Source organism: Cavia porcellus, unplaced genomic scaffold (genome assembly GCF_034190915.1).
Source record: "Cavia porcellus strain 051 isolate PalLab524CR breed Dunkin Hartley unplaced genomic scaffold, mCavPor4.1 scaffold_2, whole genome shotgun sequence".
In the NCBI taxonomy this organism is placed as follows: Eukaryota; Metazoa; Chordata; class Mammalia; order Rodentia; family Caviidae; genus Cavia; species Cavia porcellus.
This window is the reverse complement of record NW_026947485.1, coordinates 120400773-120417540: the sequence shown is the minus strand read 5'-3', so window position 1 is coordinate 120417540 and position 16768 is coordinate 120400773. Positions and strand designations below refer to the sequence as shown.

Below are 16768 nucleotides of genomic sequence, written 5' to 3'. Positions count from 1 at the left end.
CATTTAGAAAACACTGCCCTAAAGACATTTGTTCCAAGTGAGACTAGGACCCTTGGTTGATTTATAACAAACATAATTTTAGTGTTAGGCTTCCGATGGCCCCTATATAAACCTGGTCATGACAGAAGCTTGGTCTTAATGTGAGGGAATCCAAGCAGAGAGGTGAGCCTAGTAGCCCTGAAGTTGGTTGTGTCAGAGATGAAAAGTAGGTACAAAGTGGGACAGGCAGAGAGCCGAACCCCGTTCAACAGTGGCCATGGTTTAGAACCGGAAAGGTCCCCCAATGTCTCATGTGTTCAGAGATGAAGGATTTGAAAGCTGATCAGTTGTGGGGGTGCTATGTTCCTTCATGGACTCATCTGTTGATGAGTTCATGGCTGCATGTGCCCTGAGGAAGTAGAGTCCAGCAGAAGGTGGGTCGCTGGGGTTGTGACCAGAAGGGTTTACCCCTGTTCCCAGTGATTCCCTTCTGTCTGTCTCCTGGATGCCATGGCTTGCCCCATTTTACTTGGTCAGACTCCTCTACTGAGCTCTTTCTGCCTTGAACCAGCCAACAATGGAGTGAGTGCTCTGCAAATCATGAGCCAAAATAAATTCCTCCCTCCCTAAATTCAGGATGTATGGTATTTTGTGCCCAGCAATGGAAAATCTGACTAATGCAGTGGTGTAAGACAGCAATTTAAGACAGGCACAGGAGGACCACATTTCTTCAAAAGAAGCTCATTTTGCAAAAAGTAAAGCAGGGACCAACCAAGTTCAAAGCAGTAGCTTCTCCTCAATAATAAATTACAGAAGGAAGCCTTTCGGTACCATCAGCTACACAGAAAGGCAGCTCAGGCTAAACGCATATCTCTCTTACACTAAAGAAAAGGTGGTGAAGATGTTAACATTGTCAACGTTTTTACTGATCTACTTTCAGTTGCCAAGTCCACAGGCAGGAATCCTTTACAGGTTAGATTTCTTAAACTACAGTACAACGCAATAAAATAGAATGTATGCCTGTCACGTAGTAAATCCAGACCTCACTCAAAAGTGAATGTTCACGTAAGAAAGTGTCAGAAGGTAACATCTGAAGTCCAGAGGCGAAGCCAAATCAGGAACCAAAGGAGCAAGACAAACCAGAAAGCCACTGATCACAGCAAAGTTGCAGTCATGCGAAACAGTCAGCACATTCGCTTAGCTGCTCTGCCTCAAAGCCATTTAACTGGCCCAACGTTGCAAATTTCTTCCTCAAGTGTACCTTGCAGGTACCTTTTTGCCTCTGATGGTAATAATAAAAATTCCTTCCAAATTTTTATCACAGTACCACTTTACAGTTGGGAAGGGGAACATACAACATTCTGTGAAAGAAAAATGCCTATTTACTAGCCTAGGACTAGACTGTGTCCTACCTCCACACCTGTGCACATGTACCTGAACAATTTAAGGCAATTTTAGATCTACCAGACTGTTTCTTTCCTGGAAAAAATAATCTTATTTTACAGTTTGATGGAAGTCTACCATTAAGTTCCAGTAACAGCCTCATCAAAGCAGCTACCAGGATAGGACTGTCACCAAATATGTACCTACAGGGTACATTTAGAACGCGGTTGTCTATTTATAGGAAAATACTTTATTAAAGAGAGCAAATAAAATGTCATTAAATTCATAAAACAGCTATTGTGTATACAAAATGATCTGTTAGTTAAGATAAAATGTCAACTTAATCTGTAAGATGTCACTGACATATATATGCATATGGTCACATTCAACTAATGTACATATAAATTATACATCAGACACAGAATTTCACACACAGGATAATTTTTATATCTCTGTCGATAACCAGACCATATTTCAACTCATCTTGTTCCCTAAAATTTCAAGTTAAATCCTTCTAGATTCGAATTATGCTTCTCATATCAACTTCTAGGGATTCTTGGAAGAAACTAGAAGCCGCAGTTGGTGAGACTCTTAGTATACTGTGACACCCCACAAACTAAATCCATCCTGCTCATGGGAAGCGCCATCATCAGAAATGTGGGAAATTAGCCACCAGCTGTGAGTGAGGTTCCCTCCAAACTTGTCCTTTCTCTACACTTCTGACTGCTCAGTGGAAAAGCCACTGGGCACATTCAGAGCTGGCACACACCCACATGGCAACCAAAGAAGAAAGCAAATGGAACCCTCAAGCGTGACCTATGATGTTCGAAAGCTAGAGTTCACACCCCGAAGACACTCTGCACAATTACTAGAGAGCCTAAGTCTAGAGCAAAGCTAGTGTACAATTTTTCCCTCTCAAGACAACAGCTTGCAATCACAAAGGAGAAGGTGATCACAGATAATTATGCAATTCTTTCCGGGACTGCAGCTGAGGAAGGCAATCCTTGGTAGTCAAAGCTGAGATCTCACCGCAATTTCCTGGAGGAAGTCATTTGCTGAGAAGTGTGTTAAGTGGTAATTTGTGCTCACGACTCCATTCTCCTGAACTGTTTGATCTGAAAATCAGTTCTTCTCAACTGATTGATTCTCTTTACCCATTTGAGAACAGAATTTCCTGTTCCTGCTGTTTTTTACCACTGTAAAAGTTCAAAATACATAATCGCTGCTACATTTCCTTGCTATGTGAGTCAAACTCATACACAAGTAAGAAATGTATGCATGCCTCAATAGATGTGGTGCATTGAAAGTAACGTGTGAAATAAGTGTTTAAATATACATAAGATAAATCCACTCACCAAATATGTCAAGACAATAAGAACTCAGTATAATACTTGCCTCTGAACAGTGACTTTTTAGTTTTTTCCACAAATACAATAAAACATGGATGAGGTTTATTAGACTCATGAATATAGAAATCAATTTCCATTTACTCTGTCTTTCTCCTTTGTGCTCTCTCTCTCTCTCCTCTCTTTCATTTTTGCTTGTATCTACATCAAAGCAACAAAGACTCATTACCCTCTGAAACACAAAATCCATCATCTGTACATGTCTGGCTAACCAACACAGCTACACAACCATTAACGGGCCAGTATTTAGAAATAATTCAAAATCATGTCAGTTTCTCCTAAGACTTGGTCCTATACATTGTACAAAAGCCAACCTCCCATTAACAGTAATAACAAAGCTGTAGAGTTTGCCAAAGTAACTTCACTGCATGTTGCAATCCAGAGTCAGCTTCAGAGTTAGCTGGAAATTTTCTAATTTGAGAGTAATGATCCTAGAAAACTAACTCTTACCTATCAGATTTCTTATTCATCTTAGGCTGAAAAAGAAATGCAATAATGTGGCTTCAAAGCAGAGAAGGTGAGTTTTGAAGCATTCAGCCTCTTGTTGCCTATTTTATAGCATTAGCAATAGCAATAGCAATGTACTAGTACACAAATACTTGAACAGATTCTGTTAGAATCGCAATTGTCTTTTTTAGAAGAAACCGAGAAGCTGACTTTAAAATTCGTATGGAAATCCAAATGACCCAGAACAGCTAAAACAGGTTTGAAAAGAAGAAAATTAGAAGTCTCACACTATTTCAATTTTAATTCATTTTCACAGCCAAGCCATAGTAGTAAAGATGATATGGCACTAACATCCTTAGAAATCAGTGGAACAGAATCGTGAATCCAAAACCAAACCCATGCATCTGTGATCAGTCAATCTTTAACGGGATGTCAAGGCAATTCAATGGAAAAAGAACAATTTTTCAATAAGCAGGGCTGGGACAAAAATTTATTTAGAACCTCTATCTCACCATATATAAAAACTAACTCAAAATGCACCAAAACAAAAGTGAGAGAGCTGAAATTTAGAAGGCAAATCTTTAAGAACAGGAGTTTAACAATATCTTCTTAGATGACACCAAAGCACATGTGCACACAGAGCTACACAGAAAGATTGGACTTCATTAACATTAAAAATTTTGTGCTCCAAAGGACCCTTCAAAAATTTAAAAAGGCAACACACAGACTGGTTGAAAATGTTTGCTGATCATGTAGATAAGAAGACTCTTGAATCTACAACGTGTACAGAACTCTTACTACTCAATAATGCAAAAACAATGCAATGCAATTACAAGTGGGCCAGGTTTCTGAAAACCAGGCACATGTTTGCAGTCCCTTCTACTTGGAAGGCTGAAGCAGGAGGAGTACAAATTCAAGCCCAAACTGAGAAGTTTAGTGACATTTTGTCTTAAATAAAAATTCAAAGAGCCGAGGATGTAGCTCAGTGGTAGAATGCCTCAGACTCGGTCCCTAATACCACAAACAAATAAATTAAGATGGGAAATGTTCTATTAGAGCTCAGATCCAAAACAATACCCCCACCCCAGTCTCACATTTGGAGATGAGATTTTGGAAGGCGACAGACTATGGGGTGCTGTGCCCCACAGATTGATGTGTGTGTAGCTGATGCTGTCTGGAGGCACAGCCTGGTCCTAAAAGACAGCCAGCTCGGGGGACCTGACCTGAGAGAAAGCATTCTCATCCATGGTTAACTCTGCTCTCTGCTTCCTGGCCACCAGGGGGCAAGCAACTGAGTCCACTGATCTTGGACTGAACCCTTTGAAACTATTAGCCAAAATAAACTTTTCTTTAATTGGTACAGATGGGTGAAAGAAAAGATGAGTAATATAGGTTCTAAATAGGTATTTCTCCAAAGAAAATAGGTAAATGACCAGCCAGCACATGAAACGATGCTGAACATCTTTAGTCATCAGAGAAATGCAAATCAAAACCACAGTGAGACAGTACTTCATACCCACCCTAAGAGCTTTACAGAAATGTCATTTAAGAGGAGGTAAGATGTGGAGGAGTTAGGGTTTCCATATAATCCTGATCGAGGTAGACAATGGTACAGGCACACTGACAGCCTTGAAGTTCCTCAACAACTCTCTCAATTAGACCTGCAAATTGTAATCATAACCCAACCAACCACTGGAATCCAACCAGTATTTATTACTCAAGTAAAAATAACTTTGGGGCAGTACTAGAGATTGAATCCAGGGGTTTCATACCAAGGTACATTTTAAGACCTTCATAGTTTTTATTTTATTTTTTATTTTGAGACAGTTTCTTGCTAGGTCCCTAAGTTACCCAGGTTGGGCTCAAACTTGGTGCTCCAGAGCCCTGGAAATATAGACATATGCCACTATGGCCAATTTCAGATAAAGATGTTTTCATCTGTGAAATCAGAGGTGTCAAGGAGGTTTGAGGGCAGTCTGCATCTTCTCAACTGGAAAAACTCCTTTCTTTTGTGCTAGGGAATATGTGATTGTCCTGTGAGTTTACCATAGCAAAACTGAAAAGACAGAGACAATCACCTAACTTCTTCATGCCTCCCAGTTGCCATCTGCAAAAAAAATGTATTTTTCACAAAGTACCAGAGAAGAGTCTCCAAGGATTAAGAGAAATAAAAATGCAACCACACATTACTTTCCTCCCTGTTCTGCTCACAGAATTGCCTTCACAGCAAATCTACTGAAACTACCACTTCAGTGAGGCCCCAACATTCAGAGGGGCCACCAGCAGGCTGGCCTGGCCACCCTCTTCAGTGGCTCCTAGGTAGACTACCCAAATTCTGAACATAAGTAGTCCCAGGTTCATCTCCACTCCGCTATCAAGGATGTGAGCAAGAAGTTACATTAGAAGCCCCGGCTTCAGCTGACAGCTATGATTCTAGGAGTTTTACAGAAAACAAAAATGTTTCCACAACTGCTTGCACCTGTATCAATGGGTACAGAGAGGTTCTGAAACTCAGGCTCAGTCTCCACATTATCTGCCAAACCACAGCATCCAAGAAGCTCTTCTAACTGATGTGGGATGTTGTAACTGAATAAACTGGGGAAGGATGTAGGCCATCAACTCTTAGATAACCCTCATCTCTGAAATGTTCTGTAGACTACAGATTGCAAATTCCATTAAAAAGCAGTCCAAAATTAAAAGGAAGCCGGGCATGGTGGCACAGCACCTGTAATCCCAGCACTCAGGAGGCTGAGGTAGGAGGATCACTGAGTTCAAGGCCAGCTTCAGACTACAAAGTGAGTTCGAGGTCAGCCTGAACTGAACAGTGAAACCCTATCTCAAAAAGGCAACAACAAAAATGAAATTAAAAGGGTAGAAACCATACAGTTTCCAGATTGGTGTTGCTCTAATCAAAACCTCTAAAAAGCTAGAAACAAGGCTTATTCTAATACTAGGTTGATAACATGCAGGCCGTTCCTTCACATTTTAGATTTTCATCTCTAAAAGACCTCATAAAGAAACACAAGTTAATTCTGGTTCTGTATCTATCAGCGGAGATGACATGTGTCATGGTTTAGATCTAAAATGAACCCCAAATGTTTTTTGGTATCAGGAATTGAACTCAAGACCTTGTGCTTGCCAGGCAGGCACTGACCGCTGAGCTCCATCCCCAGCCCCATGTTCCCCAAACGTTTCACGTTTGTGGAAAGTGATTGTGTTATGTAGGTGCCACGCTCACTCATCAGTTGAAGAGTCCACAGCTGAATGGGCTGCTGGAAGGTGGGGCCTGGCTGAAGAGGGGTCACTAGGAGGAAGGCGTGGAAGTGTTTCCCGCTTCCCAGTTCCTGCCTGCACTCTGCTTCCAGGCTGCCATGCTGAGCAGCTCCCCTTCACCAGTCCCCTCCACCATGCACAGAGTCAGCTGAACCGGGACTGAGCCCACTGGAAACTATGAGCCAAATAAACTTCTCATTACTGGGAGTCAGGTACTGTTTCCCACTGACAGTGACTAAAGCAGCACAGGCATATCAGGGAACCTGCAGACGTGACAGAGCTTTCCTGGGTTCTGACACCAGGAACCAGTAGAAAAAGAAAACCAACCTGTAATTTGGACCTACGCATAAGGAATCCATCCCAGAGAGGACAATTTCCTGCACAGGACTGGGGAGGTAAGAATGGGAAATCATGTTGAGAAGCCAGAACAGAGGATCCCCAAGAAGGAATCATTTCTAAAAGACATCGCAGAAGAATGAGAAGAGAAAGTCAAAGGGAAAAAGGACTATGGTGATCTAACAATGTTAAAAACAGATCTTTAAAAATTCGGTGAACAGAATAAAACGTTTGTTTTTCCAATGTTATCAAAATGGAAAAGTGGCAGTGGCTGGCAGTTTCCAAAAGAGGCAGAGGTTGGAGAACTCTGCAATTACCAGCAAGCGTTTCCTGGGTAACTGTTACATGTCCATGACTGGTTACAGTTGGGAAAGATCTAGACATTTATAGCCGTGTATCTATGAGGACCTTAGAATGCTTTTGCATGAGCACAGCTTACAACATACTATATTTGAAAAACGCAAAACTATAACTACATGTAAATAAAGCAGAAGGTCTTGTCAAGAAATCTCAGTGTAAGTTGACAGCCAAAGAAAGGATCTTGGAAGCAGTAAGTTTTCAAGAACAGGTAAAATCAGAAGGCTGGAGGATGAGAGGTGTTTGTTCTCTGAGAGGAGAACACAGAATGCGCAGAGGGAAAAGGGAGGGAAGAAAAGGTTGGTGAGTAGACCATGAATAGGGGCCATGAATTCCAGGCCTAGTGAGTGATTGTGAAGGTAGCCAAAGAAACAACCAGCACCCACTGCTGTACGGAGAGATGACACAGTCAAACAGGACCATTGGAGGACTACTATTAAAGGCATAAGCACTGTTTGTAAGAATCAAAAGCAGAGGTGAAACACAAAAGATTATTTACAAACTAGACAAATGGGTGTGAAATTCAGAAAAGAGATTGGGTCTAGATGTACAGAACTAAATAGTGTCAATTATTATTTACTTGGTTTACCCCCCTTTGGTATTCTCTTGTGCCCTATTCCTTCCACAGATATTTTGACTTAATATTTCTATTAAAAAGAACAAAAATGAAATTAAGGAATCTAGGAAGGAAACTGAAGCCAAGGAATTGTGTTCAGTTCCACCTATGGAGGACCACTGTAGGCCAAAAGCATGCTGTAGATCCAAACGTGGATTTGCATGGGTCCCTCTCTCTTAGAAGAGAGGGAAGTGTGGCAAATAACAGGGCAAGAAGGTGATTACAGACCTACATTCGAGGTTAGAGACGGTACAGGTGAAAGCAATCAACCAGGACTTGAAAGGCACAAGGGGTGAAAGACAGCCCACAGCACAGTCCTATCAGGGCGTAGAAGCCAGTGGACTGCAACAGTAGAGCATAATCTAGGTCGCTGGTGGCGGACCTACTGCAGGTGTGTGTCACCACTGAAAGCTCTCAAAGGTTCGCCATCACTGATCTAGGTGAAATAAAAGTCAAAGTGCAAACTGCATAGCAAATATGGCCCATAAGGGGATAGGATTGGGTCTCCAAGGTGACAGGGAGAGGAGCCCTGAGATTGACCACGCGTCAGGTCTGGGCACAAGACTGGCAGTGCTGGCTCTTTCTCAAGGGATCTAAGTAGGTCAGCCATGAGAGGGAACAGCAGGACCTCAGCCAGAAACCCCTGATTTATTTGCTGGGAGGACAAGATGCCTGTAACCTGTTTCTTTCAAGTTCTTAAAACAGAAGGACACTAAATAAATAGTCAATCTATCAATTTCATTGAAAAGAAACTGGATGGTTTGTTGTTTGTTTTCTTAAGTCTGATGTGCTTTTTAAACTGAAGTATTTACATTATACAGTCTTATTCTTTCTAATCCATCTTGTGTGCCTTATTTAAGAATCTTTTTGTAGTGAATATAGCTATCGGAGAGGCACATGAATTCCAAAATCCTTTCTGAGGTTTTGAAATGCCCCAACTCCGAGAATGGGCTTGTTTATGTGTCAAGATGCTGTGCGGAGTTAGACCTCAGACTACTTCCGAACCCCACCTGGGAAAGCTAATGTTCTCATCTGGAAGAAACTTTCAACCCATTTAGGAGTAACAATTAGGAGTTTTTATTTTTCCAGTGTCATTTTTAATTATTCAATAATGTTCAAGCATTAAGTAATCACATTCAAAATGACCTTTCTGGGTTGGGTAGATAGCTCAAAGGCACAGCGCCTGCCTGGCAAGTGCAAGGTTGTGAGTTCGATTCCCAGTACCAAAAGAATAAAAACTGATGCTTCTGCAAAAAATTCTGATTCCCACTTACTCTCTATATCTTTCAAAAGCATCGTTAATTTAGAGTATTGAACTCGGAACACCTCGGAGGGATCCTATTTTTTAGAAACCTCTAGGGAAGAAGCTTCCCTATAGCTTCCTAGTTTTCTTCCAATATTTAAAACCATGCACTGTCAGAAGAATTTTGCTGTTGTGTTTTGCTGTTTCACTGAGTTGCTCTTGTGAGCTCACTGGGGGAAAGGACCTGTCTTACACCCCAAAGCTCATAACAGCCATTATTTACTAAATTATTTACTCATTTCGCCGGGGAGGAAAGTGGAGCTCCCAGAGGTAAACTTTGCCCAGGGTCTCACCAGGAGGAAAGGGAAGAGCTGGAGTGAGGTGCTTCCCATTGGTACCAGCAGGCAGAATGCCTAGGCGCTGCCCTTACCCTTCCTAGATATTCTCATCCCAAATGGACTGTGGCTCTATCGGCGACTTCCAGACTTCACGAAGGCGAAACAGCAGTATGGTTTCTGAAGGAACCATGCTTGCAATTTTGAATTTTGTTTCTTCCTAATGCCAGGCGTCAGCAGCAAACTGCCCCGCCTCCTCAGCCTCGTGATCAGATATCCTGTGCCTCACGTGTGGCTAAACTTTGAGCTTTAGGGGTGCAGACGTGTGAGATGCATCGCAGACGCATGGTGCGTTTGCTGAGATGCAATTCCGTCGTCCCTCAAAGCAGGTCTGCAATTACAATCTGATTTTCTGAACCATTTAATCATCTCCGTTCTAAAGCGATCTCAACGTTTTCCAAATCTACTTAATGGGAAACATTAATTCAGCTCCCTAATAGGAAACATTTTATGGATGTTGACGTCTGTGTTCCCGTTTTAGAATCCTAATTCCATTAATTTATTAACAACAGTGTCCACTTGCAGACTCGTGTCCAGTAACCTCTAAAAACACTTCAAACAACACGGGCTGACACTGCAGTGCTCCTGGTGTATGTAGCTGATGCCACTGCTCTTTTACATTTGGTGGGTTATAGCTTAAAATAGAATTAAACATGGCACTCTTATGCAGAAAGAAGCTACAGCCATTTCCTTAGGAAAAGCACACCAGAAAACTGGCTAGCTTTAATTTAAGGTAAATTATTTTAATTTTATATAAAATACTTATGTCAAATATGAAATTATAAAACAAGAAAGGAAAAAAAACAAGTCGACATTCTGTCACCTAAATATTTTTTCATGACAAATTAAAACAGAAAATTAATGACCTTTTCGGGCAGGGTTTTATTTTATAATTACCTGACTTTTTCACTAGACCATCTGGAATACGCAGCTTCTGATCTGAAGCAAGTGTACACCAGCTCATAACTCCTGTGCCATTTCCATCTATTCTGAGTGCATGGACATTGGTTTTTACTGCCTTCGCCATCTCTTAGGCATATGCACTTGGCTCCCAAAAATGCAATAAAATATTGACGGAAATTACTAGACCTACAAATACAGCAATGGATGTAAATCTTTTGTGAGGAATTTGGGATCAGCTCCAGATAATCTTTTATTAATGTGACAAGCGAACTACTAGATGTAATTTTGTGCATTCAACTTCCCACAGAATTGTCATCCATTCACAGTTTAGTCAATAGTTATTACTTCAACGTGAAGACATATAATTCACTAAAGAAATGAGAGAACCTTATCAGAAGGGTCCGTGATCCTCCACTTATATCACCAGTCATAAAAGTTCTCTTTAGCTCCATCCCAGCCCAATATCAAGTCAGCAGAGGAAAGCACAGCGTCCACAGACTCACTAACTATTGCAAGGGCCAAGAGACAAGAAAGGAAAGATTTCTAGATCAGTGACATCATCAGCCTTCTGAATATTCCCCAGAATTGCCAAACTTTCTCTGTGAAACAAACAAAAGCTTGTTATTTTGCTGACACCAATTTAAACCAGTGGCCAATGTAGGAGTCATGCTTATTGTTTTTCTCTTTCTCTTCCAACTTTTATGTACTGAAACAAAAGTTTTGAATTCTGCTGCATTTGTTATGGCACATTCCACATTACAAGTTTTCAGATATCAAATATGAGGAACATTCATGCCAAGTAATCTCATGCAGAATTGGGTTACACTGGAGCGGAGACTGATTTTACACGGAACATTTGGAGGTGGGAAGGGACTTCTGTTGAGACCAGTGAATCCTCTGCTCTGGACTTTGCTCACAATCTCACAGTTCTGAAGGCCTAATTCCAGGACCCTGGTTACTGCACTCAGCAGACACGAAAGGACCAGCTCTCAGTGGGTACACTATGGCTAAAGGCTCCCTGGCAGGATTTCCACCATAGAGACTTTTAAGCAATACTTACATAGGGACAGAAGTGTCTGGGTCTTCAACCAAAACCTTCTCTGGTCTTGAAAGAATTCTGAAGTTGAGGAGTCTACACCCTTAAACTAGTCAAGGCATGAGAAAAATACAAGCTGCTAATATTCTAGCTTTTAGGTACCAGGATCCTTCATTGTACTGACAGAATTCTAGAACCCCGGGCCAGGCATGGTGGTGTGCATCTGCAGTCCTGGCTATTCAGGAGGCTAAGGCAAGAGGATCACATGAGCCCAGGAGTGTGAGACCGGTCAGCCCAACAGAGTGAAATTCCTACCTCAACAAAGCAAAACCCAAATAAACCAACGACAAATAAACTAGATTGCAGAATGTTAAAAAGGGAGACAGTATTTTGGAATTCAGAAGAGGACCAAGAGACAGAGAGAAGGGAGAAAAAAGGAGAAAGAGTCACATACCATCTTACCACAATGCATCTAATCGTTAGATATATAAAGATAGGCTAATAAAAATATAAAGTTAAAAAAAGATTTTAAAGTTGGAAGGTATCAAAAAATTATCCAGTCCAATATTCTTAATTTATGCACAAACAATTTGACAGAATTCTTTATTTGTGTACCTAGTCAAAATTGAAAGTAGAACTCAATGTAATATTACATATGTATTTAGGTTTCTGGGATATCTGAAAATTCCTCCCTAAAACTCATAGAAACTCGAATTGTATGTGCTTTCCACACACATGATGTTTGTTAAATAAAGGGGCCCTACTGAACCCAAACTTATCTTCAGAACCTCTGACTCAGGCTGGGGGCAGAAAGACCTCAAATCCATCAGATGCTAAGCATCTTCATGAGAGGGCTTTACCTCAGCTAGCTTCACACTTGCAGGGTACCACCATGCAGTGGGTATTTTTTAATGCATTTTTAATACGTGGCTTAGCTTCATGCACTGCGTGGTTCAATAAATGAATAAATGAATGAGTGCTCAGAATACCAATGCGAGGATGTGAACAGGTGAGAAGTCGGCATTGTCTCCTGCTAAGGAGGCCTGGAGCTGAGTCTTGGGGTGTTTACTCACACCTGGACGCACAATGGTTTGCCACCGCAGAGTTTTTATCTGGAGTCCTCACCAGAATAGGAGCCACCTTTAGAGTTTCTATTCTGAACACTCTAAACGTGTTCTGGAAGCAGCCCAGGAGCGGTGCGGTAGGAAAACCTGCCATTAAGCCAGGGCATCTCCAACCCACAGAGCAACGCACACACGCCTCCTTTGGTTTCTCCTTTAAGCTTCTTTTACCACAAAATCATACAGTCATCGCAGCAAAGTGCTCCTGTGTGGGGCCCAAACAAGTCCGCAGACTGGCTCAATCCCCATCCACCCCGGGGCTTTCCCCATTTTCCTAGTTCCAGCGAAGTGACAGAAACTTAGACATCTCACCATCCAGATGATCCACGTAACAGTACACATCGTAAGTTTCCAGAGGGGAACGGAACCCATAGGTCCTGACTCCTTCCTTCCCCATCATGTCTCCAAAGCAGCCTTCTCGGGGAACTCGGATAGGGTACCTGGGGACATGGAGGGTTAGTAAGTGCCACTGCCTTCTCATTCCCCAGGGATGACTGACAGACAGCATGTGGGCCCCGGGAACGCTCACCTCACAGTCTGATCAGACAGCCAGCCGGCGTCACACTGCTCAAAACCGTCTTCATAGGCAGCAAAGAGCTGCTCTGGGGTGGCTATGACAGCCCCGATGTCGACACAAGCCTTCTGGGCAGCCTCAAAGTTCAGTGTGTATCTGCTGGTTGCCGCCCTGTAGTGAAACACAACCCCTGCAAACACAAGAGCAAACCATGACAAGGGCGTCAGGCAGTTTCCTCCGGATCGTGCAAAACTTCTCACTGCAGCCACACAGCAAACCAACTAGAGACAGTCATGATACCATCATAATCATTTTATTGCACAGAAATCGTGTTCCCTTAGGGATCTCCCCAAACCCCCTTCACCTACGCATCCCACACTGCTCTATTTGAACATTTTCCAGCTGGGAATTTTCTGTTAACTCGTACACAACCCAAAAAGACAAAAGACACTAAACCCCAGTGTGAGACTGCTGTCCTAAACAGAAGCAGCACTTGGGCCTTCTCGGGCACGTGGAGCATCTAACTAGAGCGGGTTTGGTAGAAATGCAGAGGGTTAGGGATCCATGAAGCCAGTACCTCCTACTTCATCATGTTCCCCAGGGCCAGCTCAAATGAGGGAAAAAAGTGACCCATCCTGTGACACAGCTACTAAGGCCACTTCCACCAACCATGAAACAAAGGAGCCCTACTCTCCCAGGAGTACACTGGGGTGGAAGGGACACAGACTGTACCTTATAGGAAAGGCTTTTTCCAACACTAATTTGTTCCAAGTCAAGCTTTCAAAGTTTAATTTCCTCACCCATAAAAGAGCTAAAAATTACTGATTACTTAACGGATCTAAACATCCTATTAGGTAAAGGATGAAATGCTGGCTAGGCAACTAGCTATTACCCAAATTTTATCATTTTTGTTGTTCAGCTAGTATAAGTTAGGGTCTCTGCTAGAACAGATGAAATTTCACATCTATATGCCAAAGAAGGCCTGAAATAAATCACTCCAGCCCTCCTGAGTAGAAGTGAAGTGTTTTGGATCTTGCCTCCAATTCTGCCCACCAACTTGTAAGCTGAATATAGGTTCTGACCTGTACTCAGGGCTCAGGGAGTTGTTGAGTGGGTGAAGGAAGCACAGGGTGGAGTTTTGATGCCTGGCCTCTGTTTCCATTCAAGAAAACAATTTCTGTTTCTATGGTAAATAACAGGACTCATTCTACAAGACATCAAAGTGGGTCTAAACATGCCACAGAAATCACCAGAAAATGGAAATTGAAGCAACTGGGCCTTATGGATGAAGTTTTATTGAATCACATCAGTGAAAAAATTTTTTGTTGTTTTCGCTGTCATCTTTCAGGCATCTGAAATACATGTTACTCTCCTCTTTTTTATTCCTAATAGTTTCTGGGGGTTTTCCAGCAGGCTGTCTTCCCAGCCTGCCTTCTGACTATCAGGCTGTCTGCCACATAGCCACGCTCTCAGACTGTCTCTTTCTACCAAGACAGGTGTGTGTCTGTAGGGGACAGATCAGCGTCTCAGAGGTCAGCCCCTGTGGTCCATATCAGCACAGGAAGTCCTGTGTGGCCCCCGAGTGGACACACTGCAACTCACATCTATTTGCTCTTTTCTGATCTTCTATGACAAAATAATCACCAGGCACCTATTTCCACCTCTACAGATCCTCTCTAATTTTGCCAGAAAGTGTGTGTCATACCATCCAGTAAGTATGAGAAGCAGATGAAAATGACTGTGATGCCCATGCGAGAATCTTCTTGGTTTTTGGTCAGTTCCGTATTGACCAAAGTTTCCAATACTCTTTTTGGTGATTAAAAAGCCCCCATGAGCACTGAAGACTGTTACTAAAAGGAACAGAGGGGTCTAGACCTAGACCAAGGCAGGGGACATCGCTCTGGCTAAGTAACTGCAGTGGCTGGAGTAATCTGAAGACACCCTGGGGCTAAGGAGATTAAGTGGAGAATTTGCATTGTTTCAGAGGGACAAGGGGCAAAACCACTGCTGATTCTTTAATGATGAAAATTTGTAAAGTGTTGTTCAACTCCTTGGGGAATTTTTAAAAGAGAGAACTACATCACACAGTACTGCAATCTTAGGTAACTAAAGTGAAGGTTGAAAAGGTTAGAAGAAGCCAGGAAGTTTAGTAGATACCCGGATGGCATAAAACTAGATAGACAGAGAGGCGCAGTCGGATCTGAACTTAAAACGATGCTCAGTAAATGACTTGGTCACATCTGAAATTCAGAGTATTTCCTTTTGGCTAAACAAGAAAGAGTTTCAACAGAATCCTGTGTATATATTTCTGAGAGGTAAATATTTTATAGGAAAATGGAGGGTTATAAGAAAATCTGTCCCATCATGTCTGGCTTTAGAATTCTGCTTAATAACTTGCCAAGACTTTTGGCTTCCAAGCACTGTGGCATTATGTCTGTGCCCAATTAAAGCAATTTTCCTTGCTTTGTCTCCCAACTTAAATTCAACTGACATAAACCACCGCTGAATGGGGGTAAACTAACATTTCTCACTGCAAGACCCAGTGGATAAAAACTGGTGTATTAACCTGGAAATTTTTTAACTGAGGTCTTGCTTTGAATCCATTTAAATATTTATTGAGTCCTGGCTACTCTAAAGACACTTTTAAAGAGTACAGTAGGTACTCTGGTATTTATTAAGGATCTTACGGGTTGATAAACCTTAAGATGAAATTTACATAAAAGTAAATGCAAAGATTGTAATAACCAGTAGCGGAATGCAATGTGTAAATATATGTATAGATGTGTATTCGTCACACAGGGACAGACACACGTATGGAAAAGTAAAACAAAATGTAGATCAGCATGTTTAGTCTTGCAGGTTAATTAATGAATCTCAGCACTGAAGTAGTGATTACCAAACCAAGCACCATGTTTTGAGGTATTCGGTATTTCCGGTAAGAGGTATCATTTAAAAAGTCAATGAATGTTTACATTTTTAAAATTTTTATTACAGTAAAAGACACTGTGGCAGGAATCCTCCTCGAAACTCATCTCCCTCACTTTGGACACACGTATCCCATCATTCTGGCCACTTTCCCAGCAGTCTGGAATCCTCTCCTGAGTACCTTTACCAGATGTGATCAAAAGCACCACGGCTGCGCTATGCAAAGCCACCCAGGGGGAGGCAGCCTCTCACCAACGCGGCTGTGTCCTCCTCCACCTATTCACCAGGGCTGGCACCCTGGGACTTTGGGACTCTTTCTCAAAGTGAAAATGATCATAAAAGGGCAGTGTTCTCAATTGACTTAGGCAGCCAGACAGTACAACTGAAAACACAAAAATAGACTCCAGAAAAATCTCGTAATAGCTCAATCTTGAATGCAGTCTACCTGCCCATCAGCATAAGAATGGGTAAAGGAAGTGTGACATTTATATATGATGGAGTACCACTCTGTCATAAAAACGGATAAACTGAGCCATGGGAGGGAAAAATGGATACATCTTAAGGCCATAATGTTAAGTGAAGTAAAACAGACATACAAGCTTAAATTGCAGTTTTTCTTACGCGAGAAATTGAAAGTATAAACTATTTTGCTGGCACACAGCAAAATAAAAGGTGACAAGAAACAGGGAGACATGTTTTGCAAATAGGGAAGGAACCAAGAGGTGAAAGGAAAGGGGAGAGAGGGAGAAGAGATGAAAAGCAAAAAATATTGAGATGCATGCACCAACTCCCTCTGAGTAACGTAATCATGTTCTTCAAACACGGACAGATGAA

General features: G+C 41.9%; 1 protein-coding gene across 4 annotated transcripts in view; it reads right to left on the bottom strand.

Moving 5' to 3' along the window:
* The window catches only part of Vcan (versican), a 104049-nt gene that overhangs the window by 69463 nt on the left and 17818 nt on the right, over positions 1 to 16768 (bottom strand). For all 4 annotated transcript variants that reach the window (XM_003479467.5, XM_063245299.1, XM_063245301.1 and 1 more), the window contains exons 4-5: positions 13025 to 13199; positions 12808 to 12935 (exon numbers count right to left, since the gene is read on the bottom strand). In XM_003479467.5, coding sequence (XP_003479515.2) covers positions 12808 to 12935; positions 13025 to 13199 — 303 coding nt within the window. The remainder of the gene's footprint in view (positions 1 to 12807; positions 12936 to 13024; positions 13200 to 16768) is intronic.